Below are 26382 nucleotides of genomic sequence, written 5' to 3'. Positions count from 1 at the left end.
CCAAGACAGACAGGAGAACCCCTGGGGATCTGGCCCACTCCCACAGGTTCAACCAGGATCTGCATGCTGAACACTTCAAAACTCGCCTAACTTCTGTGATTGACATCTAAAGAAACCAAGGCTGAGAGAGTCAACGATTCATCAGTTTTCCCGAACAGTTGCTGCTCAAGTTGCCTGGCTTGCAGGCTGACTTTCTTCTCGCCGTTCTGAGCTACACAGACACTATTTGTCTAAAATACGCACAAAACTCTTTTGAGGGAGAGAGAGGGAGAATAAATGAGAGTTCCCATTCACTGGTTCACTCCCTAAATGTATGGCCTACAATGACTGGGACCTGGGACCTGAAACCAGGAGCCAGGGAGCCAGGAACTCAATTACAACCTCCCATTTGGGTGGCAGCAACCCGACTCCTTGATACATCACTGCTGCCTCCAAACATCTGCATTATCAGGAAGCTGAAGTTAGGATGCAGGCACTGCAAGGTGGGATGCAGGGGTCCCAACCAGCATCTTAACTGTGAGGCATAAAACCCACCCCTGCCTAGAGTATTCTCATCGGAACAGCTCCCTGCTAATGTGCCTGGGACAGCAGTGGAAGATGGCCCAAGCACTTGGGCCCCTACACCCACCCACATGGGAGACACAGAAGAAGCTCCTGGCTTCGGAGCAGTTCAGCTCTAGCCATTGCAGCTGGAGCTCCTGGGGAGTGAACCAGCAGACAGAAGACTTCTCTCTGTGTGTGTGTGTGTGTGTGTGTGTGTGTGTCTCCCCACCTATAACTCTGTCTCTCAAATAATAAACCTTTTTTAAAAATTCTGTAAAATTCTGTAAAAGCTGTAATATTTACATTTTTATACCCTTTAACTCACTACTAATTCAAATGAACTTGTGTGAGAATACCAATCTGACTTATTAAATGCCTAAATCATTTTTTAAATAAATGTTACTGCTTCCAAGTGTTCTCAGCAACTTCACCTAGGAAACAGAGGTGAATTTATTTTTTTTGAAGACTTATCTATTTATGTATTTGAAAGTCAGAGTTACAGAGAGAGGGACAGACAGAGATCGTCTACTCACTGGTTCACTCCCTCGATGGCCATCATGGCCAAGGCTGGGCCAGCTGAAGCCAGGAGTCAGGAGCATCATTTCACGTGGATGACAGGGGCCCAAATACTTGGGCCATCTTCTGATGCTTTTCCCAGGCCAATCGCAGGGAGCTGGATTGGAAGTGGAGCAGCCTAGCTGGGACACGAACTGGCATACACATAAGAAGCCAGCATCTTGGGTTGGAACTGTGGTGCAGCAGGTTAAAGCCCCGGCCTACAGTGCCAGCATCCCATATGGATGCTTCTTCAAGTCCCAACTGCTCCACTTCCAATCCAGCTCTCTGCTATGGCCTGGCCAAGCTCAAGTCTTTGGATACCTCCTCCACCTGCATGGGAGACCCAGAAGCAGCTCCAGGCTCCTGGCTTCAGATTGGCTCAGCTCTGGCCATTGCAGTCATTTGGGGAGTGAACCAGCAGATGGAAGACCGACCTCTCTCTGGCTCTACCTCTCCTTTAACTCTTTCAAATAAATAAAATAAATCTTTAAAAAAAAAAAAAAGCAGCAGCAGCAGCAGCCAGCATCACATGTGGCAGTGTTACCTGCTACACCACAACACTGGCCACAAGAATTTGTGATAAGCCATTTCCATGTTTTTACCTATTAAAAATGCATTAAGTGCATCATATCCAAAAATCAACTAAGAATAGATCACAGACCTAAATATAAAGCCTAAAACTAAAAAAACAGTCTTAAAGAAAACACAGTGAACAATCTTTGTGATTGTAGCATAAGGAGCACACTTCTAAAACTCCAAAAGCATTTAAATACAAAAAAAAAAAATTATCAGACTGGACTTCAACAAATAAAGCTGTGCTCTTCCAAAGATGCTGTTGGAATGAAGAGAAGCCACTGACAGGGAAAAAATATTTGCAGTCTGATTATCTGATAATGGAACTGCATTATGAATATCTAAGGAACTCTCAAAATTCCGAAAACAAACCACCACATATCCCCCAAAAACACTGGGCAAATAATTTGAATAGACTTCACCAACAGACATAAAGCGATGGCAAATAAACAAATGAACAATGTGTCACATATCTAGTCATTAGGGAAACGCACACTCAACTCACAATGTTGTAACACTACCTGCCGATGAAAATGCCTACAATGAGAGATACAGGGCACACCGTGGACTGGCAAGAATGTGAAGGAAATGTAGCGCTCTTGCACTGCTGGTGGAGCCACTCGCAAAGACAGTTTGACAGTTTCTTAAAAGGTCAAAGTTTTATCTGCACTTGAACCAGCCATTCTGCTCCCTGATATAGAAAGCAAACCTGGGAGCAAGTGCTTGGTCTGACGATGTCAATTTCCCACTTCCAAGTGCCGGGGTTCTAGTCTCAGCTTTAGCTGCTGACTCCAGTCAACACTGGGAACCAACAGCAGTCATGGCTGAAGTAACTGGGACTCTGCTGCCCACATGGGAGACTTGGATTACGTGCCTGGCTCCTGGCTGCTCTATCCCTGACCTAGCCCTATAGGCATTTGGAGATAAGCAGGTGTGAGCCCACATCTGTCCATCTCTCTCTCCTCTCTCCCTCCCTTTCAAATAAAAAAAAAAAAGTTGTAAGATCGAGAGAGAAATGAAAGTCTATGTCAGCACACATTCATAGACAAAGTGTGCACGACAATTTTATGTTGAACGCCAAAACTATAGAAACTCCAAATGTCTCTTTCAACAAGTGGATGGATAAACAGTATGAGGCATATAACGGAATATTACTCAGCAGTGAAAAAGAATGAGTTAGTCTGTCTTGTAGGAAAAACAGAAACAAGCTCTTGATACACAGAGCAACAATGAGTCAGAGAATAATTGTGCTGGAAGAAAAAGCAGACAAATCAGGAGTACCTAGTTTGAACCCACTTAAAGACAATTCTAGAAAATGCAAACCCATCTGTTGTGACAGACACATCTGTGGCTCCTACAGATGGCCAAGAGGATTACAGAAGAGCACAGGGAGCTTTGAGGGATGCCAGCTGCAGTCACTGTTTTGATCATGGAGATGGGCTTCACAGGTTGCACGATTTTAAATAGGGACAATTTATTGTACATCAGTTATGCCTCAGGAAAGTTGCTAAAAAAAAAAAAAAAACCTAGAATTAAAATACATGCATTAAGTTTCAAACACAGTTCCAAATCCTTTATATTGTTTCATTTCACCCCATAAAAGCAGTCTGAGATAGGGGATATTGTTACACCCAGTTCCAAGAGGGGTGGGAGGACTGAGACTCAGAGAGATGCAATTGCTTAGAACTTTGCAGTACAAAAGAACAAGCATTTTAAGTGAATGTTAAATAAAGGTTTTCCAAAGCACCTGATGATTTTTTAAGACAATGTAAAACAGCTCCCAGGTAAATTTATGTACACTATTTATTTGCTTAGCGAAGCTCTTTCCATAGACAACACTGAGGGAAATGTCAGCTCTGTTATCTCAGTCTCATCACAAAGCCTGAAATTAATAGGGTTCAAATTCATGCATGTCACTGACATCAAGAAAAAACCCAGGTTCTAGACACACGTCAAGAATCACCAGTCGGGCTCATTAGCAAACACACACATGATCAGTGCAACACAAGGCAGATGAGAGAGGCACTTTGCTCCCACCTGAAAAGCTAAGCAATGCAATATGTTTCTTGATGAGAAGACAGAGGGAAAAATACAACCAAAATGTTGACGGAACCACCTTGGGGCTGCATGTTTTGAATACCTAGATGGTATCGTAAAAGCAAACCAACTCAGACAAGCAACAAGCATTGATTACGTCTCTCCCTTCATACAAGGGCAGCATTTCCTCTAAGACAAGGGTTGGCCATCAACAGCTCAAACACACAGATACCCCTAAGGTAGAAACCACTACCCTGACGATGATGCAACCACGGGATGCTTGCGGGGAAGGGGCAGGGAACAGTAACACATTCACTTCTGTAGCTCAAATCTAACCAGGCTTGCAAAGGTCCTCTTACTCTACTTTCCAAAGCCCTTGGGACTTTCCAAAGTCCGTAGGTGTGCTCGATTTGGGGGAGGAAGGCACACCGTGACATTCTATTCCATCATGCACAACCACGTTCACATAGCTCACAAGCCTTTAGCTGCTGGCATTCCCCTCCAGCACTTTAGTGGGCAGCTGTGCAAGGCTGGGGATAACCTACAGAAAATAGGGCAGGCACTGGCTGACTGCATTTCATGCCCATCCTTTTCCAGATGGTTCCTTTACCATCTGCAGGTGCTGTGACCCAGCAGGTTAAATCCCTTTTGGGACACCAGGATTCCACTATGGAATGCCAGTACCTGAACCAGCTGCTCCGTTTCTGATCCATCTCCCTGCTGATGCGTCTGGGAAGCAGTAGATGATGACTCATCCCACATGGGATGTATGGGACAGAGTCCTGGATCCTGGATTTAGCCTGGCCCAGCCCTGGCTTTTGCAGCCATTTGGGGAATGAACCAGCAGATGGAAGCTATCTGGGAAGGGTGTGTGTGTGTGTGTGTGTGTGTGTGTGTATTTCTGTCACTCTGCCTTTCAAACCAATCAATTGATCCATTTTTAAAATATAGCACAAGTACTGATGGCTCAGGATATTAGGAGTTAAACTGCCTTTTTTTAAAATACAAATTTTAAAAATTTTTTTATTAGCCGGCGCCGTGGCTCAATAGGCTAATCCTCCACCTTGCGGCGCCGGCACACCGGGTTCTAGTCCCGGTTGGAGCGCCGGATTCTGTCCCGGTTGCCCCTCTTCCAGGCCAGCTCTCTGCTATGGCCAGGGAGTGCAGTGGAGGATGGCCCAGGTGCTTGGGCCCTGCACCCCATGGGAGACCAGGAAAAGCACCTGGCTCCTGGCTCCTGCCAGGATCAGCGCGGTGCGCCGGCTGCAGCGGCGGCCATTGGAGGGTGAACCAGCGGCAAAGGAAGACCTTTCTCTCTCTGTCTCTCTCTCTCACTGTCCACTCTGCCTGTAAAAAAAAAAAAAAAAAAAAAATTTTTTTTTATTTATTTCAAAGGCAGAGTTACAGAGAAAGGAAGAGAAAGGGATCTTCCACTCACCAAACTGCTGCAATGGCCAGGGTTAGGCCAGGCCAAAGCTAGAAGCCAAGGGCTTCTTCTGGGTCTCCCACATGGGTGCAGAGGCCCATGCACTTGGACCACCTTCCACTGCTTTCCCTGGTGCATTAGCATGGAGCTGGATCAGAAGTGGAGCAGGAGGAGCTCAAACTGGTCCCCATATGGGATGCCAGTGTCTCAGGCAGAGGATTAACCACCTACACCACAATGCCAGCCCCTAAATTGCTTTTAAGTATTGCAAATAGTTTTCCCACAATCGATTCATCTTGTTTAGTGGGTTTTTAATGCACCTTAAACAACATTATTTCTAGCCCTCTGTTCTGAGACCACCATATGGTCTCAAATATTTCAAAGTATCCAAGCAACACCTAGGAAAATTTTTTTTAAACTCATTTTTTTTTCCCTGAACCATCTCTACCCATTCTGGCTTCCTTCTAATGATTTTGTTTTCCTTGCATGAACAAAAAATTCTGATTTCTTTGTGCAGTACTGACATACAGATGAGATACTGACCCATGGATTTCTAAGCCCCAAACAGCTTTGCTGAGATGAGTGTAGGTGCATGGCCTGCAGGTACAAAGAGGGCTCGTTTTGTCAGCTACGTAGACAACTCTGCAAAGGTTGTTGCCTATTCTGGCTCAAACACTCCAAGAGGGCAGGGAGAAAAAGGCAGGACTCAACATCTCAGCTAAGGAACTGGAATTCTCTCCTCCCATCAGCAAGGCAACCGAGACACAACCCTGCCTCCCCAGGAACAAGGATGGAAAGCAAACTCATCATTAGATATTTCTCAAAGCCGACCTTGCCGATGGCACTGGACTTGAACTTGCAGGCAAGCAGATGAGAAGAGGCTGAATATGAACACCTCCGAGGATCTCTCCCTTGCCCTCCTCATTAAACACCAAGACTGTGATGAGCCCGTCAAGATGGCACTGGAGAAAAACAAGGGAGGTCAACGGGATCCCACACAACACTGGCTTCCGGTGTCCGGCAAGGGCAAGGGCAAGGCTGGTGTTTTCTGAATCCTCCTGAACAGCTGGGGATGGAGGTCAGCTTTACATGGAGAGAACAGTGATGCTTCTTCTTGGCCTAACTGTTGTGTAGGAAGATTAAATGAGAGCTCAAATACTATGTGGATCCAACTGTAGCTTGACAAGTGTGACAAACTTCCAGTTTTTTTTTTTTTTAACCTCTCGGAGATCTCATCTCGGGCCGCAGGTCTGGATGATGTGCAGCCGTTAAATAACACAGTTGCCTGGGCGCACCTTGCAAGGCTCACATACAACACGGCCCTGCCGGGGCCTGCGCCTAGGTGGTCAAAGCTCTCCAGACCAAGAAGGAAGCCACGTGGTAGGAGGCTCTTTCCCATCTCTTCTGTGTCAGTCCACTTCCTGTTGCCATAATAAAAACACCTGACACTGAGTACCGCAGACAGAACAAAGGGTGAGTCCACTCACAGTTTTGGACGTCCAGGAGCAGGATGCCAACATAAACCTGGCTCTGGTGAGGGTTTCTGATGACATCACAACAGGAGTGCATATGAGAGGAAGATCTCCATGGTGACACAGGAACAGAGAGCCAGGAGCCAGCTCACTCTTTTCATAACAATTCACTCTACTGGGGTGCCCCAAGAGCTGCTGATCTCTCCTGAGGGTGACGACCCCTGTGACCTAATGATCTCCTACTAGGCTCTGCCTCTTAAAGGCTCCACTACCTCTTAATATCACCACACTGGAGACCAAATTCCAGCACGCAAACCTTTGGGGGTTTGACTCAAGTCATATACCAACCATTGCAACCACCAACTTCTTAAACCACTCCACAATCCATTATTTTTCTTGTTCATCAAGAGAAGAGTATGAGGGCCGATGCTGTGGCCTAACGGGGAAAGCCTCCACCCGCAGTGCCAGCATCCCATGTGGTCACCAATTCTAGTCCCAGCTGCTCTACTTCCAATCCAGCTCTCTGCTATGGCCTGGGAAAACAGTAGAAGGAGGCTCAAGTGCTTAGACCCCTGCACCCACGTGGGAGACCCAAAAGAAGCTCCCAGTTCCTGGCATTGGATTAGCCCCTCTCTGGCCATTGCAGTCATCTGGGGAGTGAACCAGTGGACAGAATACCTTTCTTTCTGTCTCTGTGACTCTACCTCTCAAGTAAGTAAATAAAATCTTTAAAAAGATTTTAAAAAGAGTTGCCTACAAAGTAATACATCCATACACTCAGGGAAGTACCACTCACTGGAGTGGGCAATAGGAAGGAAGACAGGGAGAATTATGGCAGGTTCCATTTTACTGAATAAATGCCCATTAATTGTCAAAATAAGCTCTCTAGTGGGTAACTAAGCCATAATGGTCGGGGTACACATTGTGGCACAGCAAGGTAAGCTACTCATCTCAGAACACCTGTGGCCAAATCCCAGTTCTGTTTCCGGTCCAGCTCTCTGCTCACGCACCTGGGAGGCAGGGGATGATGGGCAAAATACGGGTGTGCCTGCCTTCCATAAGGGAGACCCAGATGGAGTTCCTGGCTCCTGGCTTCAGCCTGGCCCAGCTCTGGATGTTTCAAGGCATTTGGGGAGTAAACCAATGGATAGATCTCTCTGTGTGTGTGTGTGTGTGTGCGCACATGTGTTCCTCTCTCTCACTCTGCCTTTCAAATATATAAATACAAGTTTTACTTAAAAAAATTAGCTTCTACCATCACACTGACACACACACACACAAACACACACACACTTCTGTTTCAAGATTTTCTGCCACTTACATGCTCCTGCAGAGAATGATGACATCAGAAGCTCATTAAGAAACAAAACCCTCTTCCCTCCCCCTACTCTTTATGACTTGAGGTTACAAACCTTACTTACCTGGCTCTCTTCCCAAATTTAATAGAAAAATGACTACGAAAAGCATGCAAAACATCAGATGAAATACAGAAGATACAACAATGGGCCTATGGCTGACCCACAAAAATACAAGCAACTCTCCATTCCAAATCTTTAAGCAAGCACCATGAAGACCTAAGTGACTAGCTTGCCCTGATCAGTGCAAAGGGTTCTGGCCGTGTGCAGCAGATGACGGCGTGAATGTGGCTGGGGCTAAACGTTGAAATGATGATATGCTGAATCTATTGGGTTAAATAAAACATCTTGATAAGAATGATTTCATCTGTTTCTTCACACTTTCTTATAATGTGGCTGTGAGAACATTCAAAATCACCGACATGGTTCTATTCTGTTATTCTAAGCCTTGCCTACCCCCTAGTGTCAGAATTGTAGCAACACAAGCAAGTCATTTCTCAAAAGCACAGGTGCAAGCCCAACCCACTTCAGCCTGCAGCTAGCTTACACATGCAGTTTTATCATTTTCACAAACAGTGCCTCACATTTAAGCCTCAATCAAAAAAGTACAGTAGCAGAGGCTATGTTTCCACTCACTCGTTACCCTTGAAGGAAGCAGAGCTTTCTTACAGAAAATTTCAGCTGGAATAGTCAATCCCATCTCCAGAGTAACTGCAGCGGGGCTGGTATTGTGGAGTAGCAGGTAAAGCCGCTGCCTGTGACAGTGGCATCCCATAAGGGTGCCAGTTCATGTCCCGGCTGCTCCACTTCTGATCCTGCTAATGGCCTGGGAAAGCAGCAGAAATGGCCCATGTGTTTGGGCCCCTGCTACCCATGTGGGAGACCAAGATGAAGCTCCTGGATAATGGTGGCCTAGCCAAGCATTGTCTGTTGCAGCCATCTGAGGAGTGAACCAGTAAATGGAAGATCTCTCTCTCTCCCTCCCTCCCTCCCTCTCCTTTCATCTCCCTCTCCCTCCGTCTCCCGCCCTCTCCCCTTCCCTCTCCCTCCCCTTCTCTCTCCCTCTCCCTCTCTCTCCCTCCCCCTCCCCCTACCCCCCTCTTTCTCTTTCTCTTTCTCTCCACCCTGCTTTCAAAATAAATAAATCTTAAAAAAAAAGAAGAAGAAGAAATCAGTTTCCTACCACCCACACAGGAAATCCAAATGGAGTTCCTGGCTCCTTGCTTCAGCCCCGCCCTGACCATCGCAGGCATTTGGGAACTGAAGCAGCAGGTGTGAACCCTGTGTCTATTGGTTGGTCAGTCGGTCTGTCTGTCCCTCTCTGCCATTAAAATATACAGGTAATTTTTAAAAAGAAAACAAAGAAATGGACAAGGCAAGTCTCAATAAAGATGACTACCATTGACTGAGAACTTACTAGACACACACAGTTGTCAGCACTTTCCACACACACTCCTCATTACAAATCTACCAAGATTTTTACTATCTTTTTAAGCTATTTTCTTTTTTAAGATTTATTTATTTGAAAGGCAAAGTGGCAGAGGGAGAGGAGGAGTGAGAGGGCCATCTTTCCTCAGCTTGTTTACTCTCCAGATGGCCGCAACAGCCAGGGCTGGGCCAGGGTGCAGCTGGAAGCCAGGAACTACGTGCAAGACTCCCATCACCTGGGAGACAGGAACTCAGACACTTGAACCCGCATTCCCTGCTTCCCCAGTGCATTAGCAGGGAGCTGGATCTGAGGCAGAGTAGCTGGGTCTGGAATGGTGCTCCAACATGGGATGCTGGCATTGCAATCAGTAACTCAGCCTGCTGCAGCACAATGCTGGCCTCTATTTTTTATTATTATTATATTATCCTCACTTTAAGGAGGAAGAGATGTGGGTCCCAAAAAGGTTTTGAGAATCTCCCCAGATATAGAAGGACTGAAGGCAACTGGAAGCTTGAGCTGCTAACTGGGCTATGGCGCCTCTGTCTCTAACCCAGGTAGCTCTCGTCTTCTGCCAGCATCCATGCACCTAGAACCAACTCACCCCTGAGCTATCAAGGAGGGTAAAATCCCAGACCCCCACAGCTCCTGACACCAGATCCCTGTCAGTGAGGGGGCCCCTGGGCGGCAGATGGGGCTTGTGGTCAGCAAGTCAGAAGGCTCTCGGGCCCCCTACCCAGGTCACTCTGCTCCCAGGCACCTGAAAGCCTTCTCTCCTTCTTTAAGATTGAGCTAAACCTCACACTTCATCAAACACCTCTCTTCATCCTGCTTTTCAGAACAATGAAAAATTAGCCCTTTCATGTCATATATCACAAAGCTTCCAACCTTAAGCCCTTGATCCTGATCTCTCCACATCTACCCAAGGCCTCCACCATGCCTTTATTTTTTTAAAGATTAATTTGAAAGAGTTACACAGACAGAGAAGGAGAGGTGCAAAGAGAGAGAGGTCTTCCATCTGCTGGTTCACTCCCCAATTGGCCGCAACAGGTGGAGCTGCACCAATCTGAAGCCAGGAGCCAGGAGCTTCTTCCAGGTCTCCTTCCAGGACTTGGGCCATCTTCTACTGCTTCCCCAGGCCATAGCAGAGATCTGGGTTGGAAGTGGAGCAGCCAGGACTCGAACCGGCTCCCATATGGGATGTTGGCTCTGCAGGCGGCAGCTTTACTCGCTTCACCACAGCACCAGTCCCTCCACCATGCCTTTAATGTGAAACTTTCCAGCCTCCTTCTCATCCTGATGCCTTTCACTATGAAAACAGCTGCTGCTTATTGAATGTATACTATGTGCTAATCCCTTTACCTACATTTTCTTACTTAGTGAACGCAACAACCACACTTAAAGCAGGCACGTACCTATTTCCATTTTTACAGATGATGAAATGGGTTCAGAGAGGCCCAAGGGCCTGGGCAAGGTCACACAGCCAGAAGCTGTGGCAGAAGCAGGACTACTGAGCCTAGTCTCCTGACACCTGATTCCCCCTGCTGCTCATTCCTGGAAGTGCTCTGGGTCTTCAGGGCCTCTCAATTACACAGAAAATATTAGACATCCACCGGGTACCACAGCACTTGGTGGAATTGAGACTCCAAGGTCCAGGTCACATTCAAGCTCCCTGGGGAAAAGGAGCCCCTGAGATGAACTTGTCGGTCTGCAGCACCCTGTTCTCCAGCCCTCTTGGCTCCCTCAGCAAAGCAGCTATGCCTCTCTCTTTAGAGGGAAACTTTACATGTTTTAAAGTGTCCAAAAGTTCCCCAGGATAAAGAAAAAGGACGCCGGATGCTTCCTGTGTCAACTTCACCAAGTTCAGAATAAATGAGGCTTCCTAAAAGATCGCCCAAGGATGGATTCCACCCACTCTAGAGTTTCTGAGACAGCTTTTCAGCCAACATCTTTCCACTGCACTGTGTTTGCTGCCCTCTTGTGGGGAAATGATGTGTTTACAGGCCAAAAAAAAAAAAGAAGAAAAGGAGAAAATACTGGCGAAATCCGTTAACCTTGGTTTCCTTTTGATGTAGGCAGGCATACAGGTTAAAATGGATTAGGTTTGTGAGCTGGAAGACCACGCCTTCACCACACCCCTGTGTGACCGCATGCCCCTACCTGGTCACACCTGAGCACCCGCTGGGCCAATCAGGTTAATTAACCACTCCCCTTTGGAAGTGGATTAAAAGCCTGGGACACTGAGTGCCCCGCCCTTCCTTTCCTTGGCCTCTTGCAAGTACAGAGGTTGCTGCAGCCAGGTGTGTGGCCTTTGGGCCACCCCTCCCCATGCTTCCTGGCCTAGATACTCCTCCACACGGCTGGTTCCTGGCAGATTTAGCTCTCTCCTGTAGGCAGGGCCTCACTCTCCTGTGCATCTTTCACACTGAATAAAAGTTTAAAATGTACCACGCTGCCTCATTCATTTATGTTGGTATTCAGAATTCTCTATTAGGCAAGAACCCACAAGGGCTTATTAATCCTGGGAATTTATTAATAAGCTTATGGTGATATCATATGGCACCCCAAATTCCAGTTTCATATGGCACCCCAGGTGGGACTTTTGGGGAACTTTAAGGGGGCCACATTCCAGTATATTTTGGGGGGCAATTCTTATATCACTTTTAGATAAAGAACCTGCTAATTGGTCCTTTTCCATGGCTTGGGGCTACACAGTCTTCTATGTGGTCTCCTGCTCAGCTGTTTTGGTGAACAGAATTTTCAAACAACAAAAGTAGTTGCTTGCATAATTCCTTAAAAATATGATCTCCGGACTCCTGTGGAAGTTCATCAATGCCTTTTCCTTTCAAGAAAGTTTCCCCCGCACACACACTCCATGAAAATTGTGTGCGCTTTAAGTTTTTAGTTGACACATCCTAACATGCATATTTATAGGGCACAAGGTGATTATTTGATAGTGTCTACCACATGTCATGACCAGATCGGAATAATGGCATAATACTCAAGACTACAATTTAATCTTCAATCCAAACCTAACTCCCTATCTCCCGAAAGTGAGGGTAGACTCCCACCTTCCTGCCTCCATCACTGTCTCAGGCAGCCAGCAGGAGACCAGGACTAAACATCCCCTTGCTTACACAGCCCGAGCCCTTTGGAATGTCTCAGCAGCTTCTAACTGCTGTTTCCTGGTGCTGCTGCTCCTTTAATGGGGCAGCACTAATGCAGAGCCCCGGGGACCATTTCAGAGTCCTCTGGGTGTGCATCCCCAGCTTCCTCGGAACACTCTGCACTGTGCTCCTGCCTCCAGCCTCCCAGCCCCCTAAGCTACACCCCTGTTAGGCCCAGCTCTGCCTGGAGTCGCTGAGCTGAGTGCTGAGCTGAGCATCTCAGTACACAGCCCCCCAACCCCCAGCATCCAATCATGGGCCTCCTCCAGCGTGTGTGTTCACTGCAGGAGGCTTGGACCTTCCACCCCTGCTGGTCATCAGGGAGGATGGATGGAATGAGGGGGATGGGAGGAAAAGCAGGGAGGAGCAAGCAAAGGAGCAGCCCAAATGCTGCCCTGTCTTCAATTTACAAAGAGCTTTGGCAAATCGCCAGTTAACAATAAAGTCAACAGAAAAATGGATACAGGGTAAATAGTTCAAAAGAAAACAAAGAATCTCGTGACATTATAAAGACAATCATGAGGCAAAGAGAGACTCAAGGTGGCAAAATGAGACAGTGATTTTCAGTACCTTACAGGCAGAACTGCAAAACATGACAGCACCCAGACTGATGAGGGTATGGGCAAACCAGACCTGATTGTCCTGCGCGAACCAAGGCAAAGCCTCGGGGAAGACTCTTCGGCCCTCTCCTAACACTAAAAGCACTGTGTCAGAGGCTGAAAGTGTTCACCAAAACTCTCCTCTCCCTCTGGGGCCCACAGCTACAGTATGGCCCCCAGGGCCCCTCGCAGTCAGGTGTGGCTGTGAGACCAAGCTCTAGCCAATGGTAAGACAGCCTAAGTGATGCCACATGCACGCAGACAAGGCCCATCAACGCTGGAACGGAGACCGCCCCACCTCGGGTCACCTTGGGAAGCCAGAGGTTTAAGGCAGCAGAGTGTCCACCACCAGGGATTCCGAACAACTGGGCAGCAGAAGAGGACTGCCCAGCTGACGTGGTCACCCACCCGCTACACGTGAGCCAGAGGCTCTGCTGGAGCTGGTGTGTATTTTGGCTTAGTACCTACAGAACCAATAGCAACTGTCCTATTCTGACTCAAACATTCACAGGTACCGTAACTCACTAGCAAAATTTCATGTGGACTCAGGTCATCCACGCTTGTACAAGTCTAGTCACAAGCTACCTAAACCCCAAATCGGGAGTGGCCAAGTCATTAATGGCACATCTAGACAACAGATGACCGTGCAGTGTTAAAGAGTGATAGAGATTTCTAAGTATTCAAGTGAAAAAGCTTCTAAAATCTACTGTTACATGGGGAAGAAAACAGCAAGCTACACAACGCAGTGCACAGGGATCATTATTCGTGTGTATGTATGTACTGGCACAATACTCAACAAAAAGCCCAGAGAAAATATGTTTAGGGGGGCTGGCGCTGTGGCACAGCGCGTAAAGCTGCTGTCTGCAGTGCTGGCATCCCATAAGGCACTGGTTCCAGTCCTGGCTGCTCCACTTCCAAACCAGCTCTCTGCTATGGCCTGGGAAAGCAGTGAAGGATGGCCCAAGGCCTTGGGTTCCTATACCTGCAGGGGAGAGCTAGAGGAAGTTCCTGGATCCTAGCTTTGGATCAGCCCAGGTCCAGCTGTTGCAGCCATTTGGGGAGTGAACCAGGGGATGGAAGATTCTCTCCCACATGCACCTCTGCCTCTCTGTAACTCTGCCTTTCAAATAAATAAATCTTTAAAAATAAACAAACATATATGGGATATATATATATATCCCAAACCTATATATATCCCAAACCTATATATAGATCTATATGTGGGAGTTTGGCATGGTGAAGACACTGCATGGGAGGAAGCAGCCCACATCAGAGCATCTGGGTTCGAGTCCTGTCTTCACTTCTGATCCAGCTTCCTACTAACATTCACTCTGTAGGGCAGAAGGTAATGGCTCAAGTATCTGGGTCCCTGCCACACACATGGGAAACCCAGATCAAGTTCCAAGTTCTTGACTTTGTCCTGGCTCAGCCCCAGCTGCTGTGGGCATTTGGGGAGCAAATAAACAGATGAAAGACAGATAGCTCTGTGTTTTAAATAAAATGAAAATAATTTTTTTTTTTAAATTTTAAACAAAAGATACAAACTGTGCACCTGCCTGGGTTGTTCAGTGGAATTTTTAGTACCAGCAAACACCTGCATAATGGATGGTGTAGTGACAAACAGTCAAAATTAATCAGCTTATTAATAAACACTCATTTAGTGGCCAGCACACCACAGGCACAAAAGTACAGCTTAGGGACCTGCAGGATGCCCCGGCGCCCTGGCTCTCAGCAGGGACGTGAGGCTGTGCCAGTCCAGAAAGGTCGGCCATGCAGGTCCTTGCAGGCAAAGGCTGCTTTGGTGCAGGCGGATCTGCAGGCAGCACGCAGGCTCAGAGCCTCCTGGGGACAGGAATCGGCCCTCGTGCCTTTGATGGTTCTTAAGATGCGAGACGATGGGGACTTCAGTTCCAAAGATGAAAGCAAGAGGAATCCCCCACAGCCAAAGAAACACCACAAACCAGAGCAGCGCGTGTGCTGAGAATCCAAATAGAATCCCCTAGAAATTCCAGGAGGACAGGACTATTCCTTTAGCGGAATCTGCCAAGGCTTCACTCAGAGCCTGCCCCATCCTGCAACTCTCGGGCTTTTGCACACACAGGAGAGTCCACAGGAATTTCCTGGGTACATGAACCCAATCTTAATTTAGATTGACCTATAGGATTCTGCCTTTCCTAATTTCAGGTGGTTATGCATTTCCCAATTTCAGAAACTCATCACACAAGGATTGGCCACAGAGAAAAAATGGACACTTCAGTCCTGTTTCGTCTCCTTCGAGTTTCCATAGCTTCTCCCACAATCCTCCACTGCAGCCTCGCTCCCGGGATCTGCTGCTGCTAACTGGACGCATTATCCACTGGCCTGACTCACTAAGCAAAGACGGCTTTTGGGGCCGGCAACTGGGTCAGAGGAAGTCGCAGCCTGGGATAGCAGCATCCTGTCTCACAGCCCCAGGTTTGGGTCCTGGCTCTGCTTCTGATCCAGCTTCCTGCTCGTGCACACCCTGTGGAGACAGTGATGGCTCATGAACTTGAAGCCCTGCCACCTACACAGAGGACTCTATAGCCAAGTTCCGAGCTCCTGGTTTCAGCCTGGTCCAGCCCCAGCTGTTGTGTGCATTAAGGGAACAACCCACTGGATAGAATATCTATGTATCCATCTTTCTGCCTTACTAATCATTACAAAGAAGTTTAAAGACCTATATTAAACAGGCACCCATTCTATCTCTGTCAACAAACTCATCACAGGATACACAGAACAAAACCAGCCAGCTGTGGGCACCCTTCCACAACCAGGGAGTATTGATTTTATGCCGAGTCATTAAAACTTCAATCATTTTTCTCAACTTTGAACTGTCACTTGAGCAGGGCAAACTGAATTTTGAGAGCTTTGAAAAATTAACTCATACCTAAAATCACGGCGAACTTTAAAATACCAGACTGACAATGGAAAAAGCATGACAAGTACCTGGAAGTAGAGAGAGCCCCTGAACCCATGCAGGCATACGACCTTCTGGACAGGGCTCTCAATTCTGACACACACGTTTTAGGGTTCAAGAGTCACCCTTTCGCCACGAAGTCAAACATTTTTGGCACTGTTGTGTATCAGACTGCCACAGCGAAGGACAGTACATTTAATCTATGTAGGAATCAGCCCAGTGACACATGTGGATTATTCAGGAAAGTAATTCATTAGGAAATTTCCTAGTCTGTTATCAGTTTTTCTAAAAATTGAGATATATAAATATATATACACACACACGTGTGTGTGTATAGAGAAGAGATGAAGAGAAAGAGACAGAGAAAGGAAGGAGAAGGAGGAGGAAGAGAGATTTCTTTTTTTTTTTAAACTTCTATTTAGTAAATATAAATTTCCAAAGTACAGTTTATGGATTACAATGGCTTTTCCCCCCCATAACTTCCCTCCCATCCGCACCCCTCCCATCTCCTGCTCCCTCTCCCATTCCATTCATATCAAGATTCATTTTTTTTTTTTACAGGCAGAGTGGACAGTGAGAGAGAGAGAGACAGAGAAAGGTCTTCCTTTGCCGTTGGTTCACCCTCCAATGGCCGCCGCGGCCGGCACACAGCACTTATCCGAAGGCAGGAGCCAGGTGCTTCTCCTGGTCTCCCATGGGGTGCAGGGCCCAAGCACTTGGGCCATCCTCCACTGTACTCCCGGGCCATAGCAGAGAGCTGGCCTGGAAGAGGGACAACCGGGACAGAATCCGGCGCCCCGACCTGGACTAGAACCCAGTGTGCCGGCGCCACTAGGTGGAGGATTAGCCTAGTGAGCCGCAGCGCCGGCTCTCAAGATTCATTTTCATTTATCTTTATATAAAGAAGATCAATTTAGTATATATTGAGTAAAGATTTCATCAGTTTTCACCCACACAGAACATAAAGTGTAAAATACTGTTTGAGTACTAGTTATAGCATTAATTCACATTGGACAACACATCAAGGACAGAGATCCCACATGAGGAGTAAGTACACAGTGACTCCTGTTGTTGACTTAACCACGAGGCCAAACACCCACCGCCAAGCCGGTGTCACTGTAGACACAGATGTAACACGGAAAGCGGGGAAGACGCACAAGCACACCCGTACACCAACTCATCGACACATCTTTAGCCGACAGCTTTGATCTCCAGTGAGAACCAACCATCCCTACAGTTACAGCTGTAGACACAGCCCATTCCACGCCCAAGTCCCCCAGCTTTCCTTTTCTTTCCTTTCTTCTCCTTTTGAATCAGTCAGCATCTTGCCCCACCCCTACAGCTCGAATTATCGGAAAGTTCCCTTCGCTCCGGCCACGCATTGCCTGAAGCTGAGCACCAGAGATCTAGCTGCTCAAGAAACTGCACACACCACAATACTGCCGCCGGCTTTCTGGGACCCTTTGGGGGAGAGACCTGCAAAACCAGAAGCCTACTCAGATGGAGCAAAGGTAAAAAAGCCTAGGAAACATGTCAGAAAGCTGGCCAGGCACCAAATTGGGACATCGCCCTCTCCGCTGAATCCAGTGCCCCCTCTGGTTACTTACTGCAGCATCAAAACCCCTTGTCAATTACCTATGCCTTGAAAAGGGTTTTGTTAACTGATATCCACAGCGCACGGCGAGCCTAGAGGCCTTACCTGCGTGTCCCCGGAGGTGCTGGCTCGAGGCGGACGTCAGCTTACAGCACACCACCAACACGTAGGCCAGAAAGAGCCAGTGCGACAGCAACATTGACCTGGCACACACTCGCATCCTGGAGAGAAAGCAGGGCTCGGGTCAGCAGGCACTGGGTGAGGCAAGGCTCCCAGCAAGGCCCCACCCCATGAGGTGGAGACAACAGGAGATCCCCAGCCCAGGAAAACCGGAGGCAGATCAAACCCAATTCACACCACACAGGAACTCAATTTTCAATCAACACCTTTTGCAATTAAGAGTGCTGCAAGTGAGCAGCATGCCCCAGTGAGGAGACCACTGACCAGTCCCCAAGATGCAGCAATGCAGCAGGGATGCTGGATTTTATTTGATATCGCGAGATGTGCAGGTTACACACTTAGAGCGGGACTCAAATAAACGTGGCTCCTGTATCAGGAAGAACCCAGAGAAATTTCGTGCATGTGGCCCGAGAGCTTTCTCCTGGTTTCCTTTGCTGTTTGCAAGGCCCCCTCCTCTGGAAGACCACACCCAGAGTTTATTGAGCCGATCTCGAAGTTAAGTGAGGAGTACGGCAAGTACAGGTGCACAGAAAATAAATTCAACCTCATGAGTGCTGGGGCCCCTGCCACCCACGTGGGAAACCCGGATGGACTTCCTGGCTGCCAGCTTCTGCCTGGGCCCAGCCTTTGCTGTTGTAGGCATTTGGGCAGTGAATCCCACCCTTACAAATCAGCAAAGGTGTTTTACAAGCTGCACTGTCCTGAACACAGAGAGCCAGACAGTTGACAAGCAGGACTGAAACAGTTTGCCCATCAACTGTCACACTGTGATCCCATCAACAGTTCTAAAATGAAACTGAAAGCAGGGTAGCAAAAATGCATGTTCCCAGTCTCCTAATTTCCTACCCTATTTATTTAACATCAGAGAATTATGGAACTTGATTAACTTTGTTTCCCTTTTTTTTTTTTTTTTAATTAAATTTTCAAGCAACAGTCAGGGCACCTGGCATTGAGAACTCTAGGGATAGGAGGTTCCGCCTGGCACATCTCTCCTGATGCCTCTTAGCACCAGGACGGACCTAAGCAGTCCTCCTTTCGGTGTCTTCGGGGTACGGATCCCAAAGCCCCACAGGCACCACAGGCACCAAACTGCACAGAAGTTCCAGTCTCTTTTATAAATTGATGTAGGAGGGGCATGCAGTGGACAGACAGCTTCCTGCACACACCGAGGCATCTCTAAATGACTCACAATACCTAATATAAGCTCTCTATGAATAATTGTTATGCTGCGTTGCTTAGGGAATAAATGACATGCAAAAGTCTTCACATGTTCAATGCAGATGCCATTTTTTAAAATATTTATTTGGTTATTTGAAAGGCAGGGCAACTGAGAGAGAGGGAGACAGATCTTCCCATCTGCTGGTTCACTCCCTAAATGCCTATGAAAGCAAGGGCTGGGCCCGGCCAAGGCCAGGAACCAGGAACTCCTTCCAGGTCTCCCACATTGGGGGGTGGGAGGGGACAGACTAAGTACTTGAGCCATCTTCCACTACCTTCCCAGGAGAATTGGCAGGGAGCTGGGTTGGAAGTGGAGCAGCCGGGAATCGAAACAGCACTGCCAGTCCCCAGACGCCATTTTTGAAAAACTACTTTTGAACTGCTGTGGGTTGAATCCACACATGGCAGAAGACCTGGATAGGGAGAGCTAGCTGTGAACAAAATGGCCAAGAGCACACACGGCAGATGATGAAACAGCCGTGATGCGGGCTCCTCCGGGGGCAGCGCTATGAGCAGGACTCCGAGGCAGCATCTCTGGCAGCTGCCAGTCACCCAGCAGTGCCTCTGCCAGAACCCAACTTCCTGCCCCACACAGCCTCAGGGGACCCACGTGCGCACCTCACACTTCCAGGCCCAGGCTCTCTCCCTTGGCCTCCCACAGTTCAGCCAACCAGATCTCACTAAGAAGGTGTCCTATTGCTCAATGACTTCAGACTTGGTCTGCCTCTGCAGCAGCCAGGCCAGGCAAAGATCCCAAGACCATCTTTGAAGACCTGGGTGCTAAAGGTGGCACAAAGCACTGCCTTCCTTTTACCTTTTGGACTGTTTTACAACCACCTTAAATGGCCGAGTAGGGTCACACGTTATACAGCACGAGAAAACTAACACTCTGTTGCTCTGATGCTTTCAAATTGTCCCTTTTTGGCATTTCTGTCCCGCATACCAGGCTGGGTGGTGGCAGCTGCCCTAGGCGGCGCTCCACACTCTCCACCTCTCCAATGCCATGCGCCCAGCCAGCCCAACTCATTCACTAGTGCCCTTCGAAGATTTATTTATTTGCTTGAAAGTCAGAGTTACAGAGAGGGAGAGGCAGAGGAAGAGAAAGATCTTCCATCTGCAGATTCACTCCCTAAACGGCCCTAATGGCCAGGGCTGGACCAGATCCAAGTCAAGAGCCAGGAGCTTCTACCAGGTCTCCTACATGGGTGCAGGGGCCCAAGTACGTGGACCATCTTCCACTGCATTCCCAGGCACATTAGCAGGGAGCTGGATCAGAAGTGGAGCCACCAGAACTCAAACTGATGCCCATAAGGAATGTTAGCATCTCAGGCAGTGGCTTTACCTGCTATGCAACAACACTGGCCACCCTTTGAATTTCTGACCTTGGGCTAAGATAAAAGCCTTTCTAACAATTCTATCAGTAACTGACACTGAGATTAAATACTGGATTTTTTGAAATGTACTGTGTAAAACAGAGGATGCCATTAAAAAACTTCATCAATGGGGTTGGGCATTTAGCTGAGCAGTGAAGGCACCTGCTCAGTACCCCACAGCCAAGCACCTAGGTTTGATACCTGGTAGTGGCTGCTCACTCTGGCTTTCTGCTCATGCAGGTCCTGGGAGGTGGTAGCGATGGCTGGAGTGATGGGTTTCCTGCCACCTGCATGGTAGACCTGGATCAACTTCTCAGTATCCACTTGGGAAGTGCGTCAGCAGATGGAATATCTATGTCTTACCTGCTGCAGCCTCACAAATAATTTTCAAATACAGAACTGTGAACCTCTTTGTTTTCCCTAAATGACAGAGTTGATACCATGAGGATACAATACTATCTCATGTTCTATTCTTTGTTGCCTTTCAAATTGATTCTGGACATCCTGCCCCCTTCTGCGTGTGCACTGGAGTTGGAAGACATGCCCTGGGAAATGCAAACCCACACAGGCCCTTCAAAGCAGAGAGGCACCATGCATTTGCCTAAGTTCAGTACGTTTGGGAATTCAGGGGCAAGTTATCAAACTTGAACAGTGTCAAAGCACCCGAGTCTCTTCTCTCTTTCTGGAAGCCAGGAGTCCGGCACATTCTAGCTGGGGCCTCTATTTAGGGAGCCATCAGGCTGACCCAGGTGTCAGCAGGGTGTGGCTTCATCTGCAGGCTCAGCTTGGGGAAAGACCACTTCCTAGCGCCCTCGGCTTCTCATCAAGATCCGTTTCCTTGGGACTCTGACTTTGGGCCTCATGTCCTCGCCACCAGCCAGGAATGGCCCGCAGCCCCTGCAGGCTGCACTCACGGCTTTGCCACATTCCGTCTCCCTTCTCCTTCATGGTTCCAAGCCCTTCTTCCAGGGAAGCATCATCCCTTTCTCAAGTTCACCTGATAGGGTCAGGCCCACCCAGAAAAATCTGCCTTTGGATGAACTCAGTCAATTGATTTGAGATGACAATTTGTATAGTGCAGATTCTTTCACCTGTGCCAAACAACTAAAACCTAATGAAAAGAGCAAGCCTGACAATCACTATACATGCAAGGGGAGGAGATGACCCAGGGCACATACACAAGAGGGTGCACATCCTGAGGACCTCTCTAGGATTCTGTCCACCACAGAAAAAGCCTGTCCATGCACTTGATCCACAAAGGTCCAGCCAGGTCTACAGTCCATGCCCTGGGTCTAAGTTGACAAGCATCTTGACAATACATCTTGAGATGTATCACTGAAAATGGGTCCCCCCAGGGAAACTGTACCAAAGGGCATGGGCCTGTCCCTTGAGAAGCTCAGACTGTTCACTCTCCTTGTTCAAACCCCCTGGCTCAACCTAACTCCAAAGTTCACCTTCCTGTTCCTAGGCCAATTTCCACCTGCTCAGGTCTCTACTGGCTTATTACTCCTTCTCTCCGAAGCCTGGTAGCACTGATCATGTTCCTGCTTGGTGGCCCAGCTCCCCTGTAACCATCCACAATGTCCCCACCCAGCTGATGGAGTCCAACTTCAGACTAAGCCTTTCAAGGCAGCTATCATCTCTCCCACCTAACCTACAAAGAAAACTCAGCCTCCATCTGTTTATCAGTGCCCTTGATTGCATTTTGCCCAATCTGAAGATTATGTCTGTATTGGTCTGAGTGGCAAAGGCCAGATCCTTGGGGAAGCCACCTCTGATATCGAAGTCAGTGCATAGGAGCTTGACTGAGGCGTGATCTTGGGGTCTTTACTTATAGTGGGTGGAAAAAGGAGAGAGAGAGAGGATAGAGAGAAGAAAGGGCCTTAGACAACCCTCTGGACAGTTCCAAAGCCAGAATGCCCATTCTTAGTGGCCCCAACCTGCGAAGAGGGGCCAGGCCTTCACACAGCCCTGTTGGTCTTTGATCCACTGTAAGGTGCTCCTAAAAACAGGTGGTCCCTGGGGCAAGGTGGATCTTTTAGTCGAGGGCAATTCTCGGAGCGGGCTGACAGCTGTGGGTGAGTTCCTGCCAGTCCTCCGAGGGGCAGTAAATCCTTCATTCCTGGAGGTCATCGGGCCAGTGCATCACAGTACCCACTGCCTCCATTTTCACACGCAACACCCCATGGTGTATGCATGACTGACTCTGCAGGACTGTGGGAGACAGCCTCAAGTGACGACCCCCTCTCCTGACGTGTAAGAAGCCCACACCAAGCTCACTGAAATGAGATTGGAAGGGACAGGTGTTGAACAGTGGTTACAATGCTCCTTGGATGCCTGCATCCCACATCAGAGTGCCTGGGTTCAAGTCTCAGCTCCACCTCCGACTCCAGCATCCTGCTAATATGCACCCTGGGAGGCAGGAGGTGAAAGTTCAAGTCCTCGAGTCCCTGCCACCCACATGGGAGACTGAGACCGCATTGTGAGCACTTAGGGAGTAAACCAGCAGGTGAGATCAAGCAACCTCCCCCCCCCTCTCTCTCCCCCTCTAAGTAAATATAACCAAATAAATAATTTTTTTGTAGACTCTCAAGGGCAAACATTCCAAATCCCAAACACTATTCTCTCACCCTGACCTGCCGTCTTCACACACGGGCAGCTGTAGGCACCAGGCTCCTGGGCAGGGACTCACAGGCTCCCAGCGCCTCAAAGAAGCACTAACTTCAGAGCAGCTGTGATTTTCCCACAGAAACGCCAGGGCTAGATGCCCAGGCAGGGCAGGAAAGCTATTCAGGAAGAATTCTCTATCTTCCTCACCTTTCCGCCTACCAAACAAAGCAAGGCATTGCTTGGCAAACAAATAATCTCATCTCAAAGACAAACATGGAAATTAAAAAGCTGACCAGTTTCCAAATTAACTGATCAGTTTCCAAAACCCCAGGAATTCCGTGTCCAAGAAGGCTCTCTGTAAGTCAGCATCACCTCTTAGGTACTCAGTTTTGTTACATTTTTCAATACCTCACCATGATGCCATCTCTAGGTATGTGTTGAAATCATTTTACCTTGGGGACTTCATAAGATTTGGTTCCGGTCAAACACAATTATTCCAAGATGTATTTCAAAGAGATTCCAAATTCCCATCTGCAGCCAGGGCCAACCATTTCTGCGGCTCCAAAAAACTCATCTAAGCACCGAAGGCCTATTTTTAAAAAGAAAAAAATAACAGGCATCAATTAGCATCTCAATGTGGAAAGGAGACAGCTTTCCAGTAGCAAATAATGGTTTTTAAGGTGTCGCCCGCAGTTTCAAGCAAGCAGTAGACAGAAAAACCCAGCCGTGTTTGTAAAGTGTCCTAACATTAGAAAAGATGGCGGCATCCTACAGTGGTTAACCAGCCACAGAGTTTTAAAGAAGTTCCCTTCGCAGCGAAGCATTCACAGTTTCACAGAGAGCCTCAAACCATTCCAGATGAAAAATTTCACCCATTTTCACTGATCTTTGGACAAAAACAGAAATTGCAAACATTGAGAAAATATTTTTAGAAGGAGGACTCATGTGACTCCCAACCAAAGCCACCTTAAGAGAAAGTATAGGGCCGGCGCCGCGGCTCAATAGGCTAATCCTCCGACTTGCGGCGCCAGCACACCGGGTTCTAGTCCTGATCGGACCCCGGATTCTGTCCCGGTTGCCCCTCTTCCAGGCCAGCTCTCTGCCAAGGCCAGGGAGTGCAGTGGAGGATGGCCCAAGTGCTTGGGCCCTGCACCCCATGGGAGACCAGGAGAAGCACCTGGCTCCTGGCTTCGGATCAGCGCGATGCACTGGCCGCAGTGCGCCAGCCGTGGCGGCCATTGGAGGGTGAACCAACGGCAAAGACCTTTCTCTCTGTCTCTCTCTCTCTCACTGTCCACTCTGCCTGTCAAAAAATTAAAAAAAAAAATTAATTAAAAATAAGAGAGAGAAAGTAGAACCTGAAATGACACCACTTTCATTATTTTTAAAATTTTTTATTTATTCATTTATTTTATTAGAGAGAGAAACAAAGAGAGCTCCCATTCACTGGTTCACTCCCCCACGCCCACAGCAGTCAGGACTGGGCCACAGAAGCAATCAAAAGATGAGAGGGAACTCAGTCCAGCTCGCCCACATGAGCAGCAGGGACCCAACTATTTAGACCACCACCTGCTGCCTCCTAGGGTGCATTAGCAGGAAGACAGGATCCAAACAGCAGTCAGGACTCCCTGCAGGCTTCCCAAATGGCATCTTAACCACTATGCCAAACACCCAGCCCAAACCACTCCCACTATTGCCAACTTAAAAATATATCCCTCCCAGCTGAGAAACTTAATGATGTCCAAATATATGTTGCAGATACAATGTAAAAGTGATTGTTTGTAACCTAATCACTTTAGAACCCTATAAACCCATTCCATATGTAACACCAGGCCCAAATCCGATTTTTTTTTTTTCCATTCTGTAACCTCCAAGTAATTCTGGATGTTTGATTAGAGAACAGATAGAAGATAAACTTGAAGATCCCTCACACCCGGGGGGGCTACAGGAGACAGAGGGAGCCCTTGGGTGATCAGCTGAACAGAAGTGAAATGGCTTTGATTGACTGCATGAATATGAGTTGTCTTGAAAAAAAATGACTGGAAATTGTTTATCTCCCAGATCTTCCAACTTTATTAAATACGTTTGTCCTATGTCCACCCAAAGGCACAACGTAACCTTCTGCTATCAGAAAGAGCCACACCATGTAAGTTATCAGAACCCGTTGTAACGAACTCTAAACCTATCAGAAATCAAAATGAACTTTCTCGGCTAATACTTATCTTGTTTTCAAACAAAAGGAACCACTGAGTATTCTTTCATTGATTCATTAAAAAATGGATCCATCAGTGAAAAGAAATGTGATCTACTCATTTGCATGCCAGACCAGGAGCCAGGAGTTTAACTTCAGGCTGAGCACTAACTCACGTAGTCAGATTCTCCCAGAGTGCAGACAGACAGACTAGGAGCTAAAACTCCACCAGGGTCTCCCGCATGAGTGGCAGGGACCCCCATACTTTGGGCCATCATCTGCTACCTCACAGGGTGCGTCAGCTAAAAGCTGGGTTGGAAGCTGAGACTCAAACCAGCACCCTGAATGGGATGCAAAGCGGCAGCCCAAACTGAACCACAATGCCTGCCCCACTTCCAAACTTCAACATATTCAAGCCCGTCCAGAATTTTGCATAGGGCAACAAATGCATTGACTTGAAGTCATTTCATTTCTCTCAACAGTCCTTTCTATCAGCCTGCTGCAAACAACATGTGTTTCTAAAAAGAGTTTTCAGTATTCTCCATGATGAAAGACATTGCCCGTATCGAGGCTGAAACAACACTCCTTTAAAACGTGCCCAGTCAATCTCAGAACAAACTAAAAAGATGCAGCGTTCGGACGCCGGGGTAGATTTTTCATCTTTCACCCGATGTGTCGGTATTATGCGGAGACAGTCACTCTTTTACTACCAAAAGAGCGGAATGCCAATTTCTATTTCCTGGTACCAAGTTTCCAGACATGAGAGCCTGTTCTTCAAACATTCAATTCATGGCCACATTACACACAAAAGAATTCTGCCTACACTTGACATCTCATCAAGGAACTAGAAAGGCTGCACCATTTCACCCTGTGCCATTGCCCTCACCGTGAGTGGGGTGACTTCCCCAGAACTACCCTTTAGGGGCGTCTTTCCCTGATGGCGGAAGAGCACCCTCAGAAGACCGCTGAAGGCTCTCTGGCCACACCAACCCTCACTCCACAGGGGTTCATCTGCCCCGGCCACACCCACCCTCACTCCACAGGGGTTCATCTGCCCCGGCATCATGTTCTCCCTGTGTTTCTATTCTAAAAACTTTCAACCGTGAAACAGTTAAGTTCCTT

At 47.8% G+C, this 26382-nt stretch overlaps 1 protein-coding gene across 45 annotated transcripts in view; it reads right to left on the bottom strand.

Annotated features, from left to right (window-relative positions):
- Positions 1-26382, bottom strand: part of TAFA4 (TAFA chemokine like family member 4) — a 259031-nt gene that overhangs the window by 149722 nt on the left and 82927 nt on the right. For 44 of the 45 annotated variants that reach the window (XR_016214666.1, XR_016214667.1, XM_089305943.1 and 41 more), the window contains 2 exons: positions 23522-23658; positions 17794-17909 (listed from right to left, as the gene is read on the bottom strand). Coding sequence is in view for 42 of the 45 variants with exons in the window: in XM_089305943.1 (XP_089162069.1) it covers positions 17794-17909; positions 23522-23535 (130 nt within the window). In the remaining 3 variants the exon portion in view is untranslated. Of the gene's footprint in view, positions 1-2722; positions 3182-17793; positions 17910-23521; positions 23659-26382 lie in introns of those variants that run through there. The other variant, XR_016214665.1, reaches the window with a different exon arrangement.

Source organism: Oryctolagus cuniculus, chromosome 10 (assembly GCF_051225735.1).
Source record: "Oryctolagus cuniculus isolate XC-2025 breed Fujian yellow rabbit chromosome 10, ASM5122573v1, whole genome shotgun sequence".
NCBI lineage: Eukaryota > Metazoa > Chordata > Mammalia > Lagomorpha > Leporidae > Oryctolagus > Oryctolagus cuniculus.
This window is presented reverse-complemented; position numbering and strand designations above follow the sequence as displayed.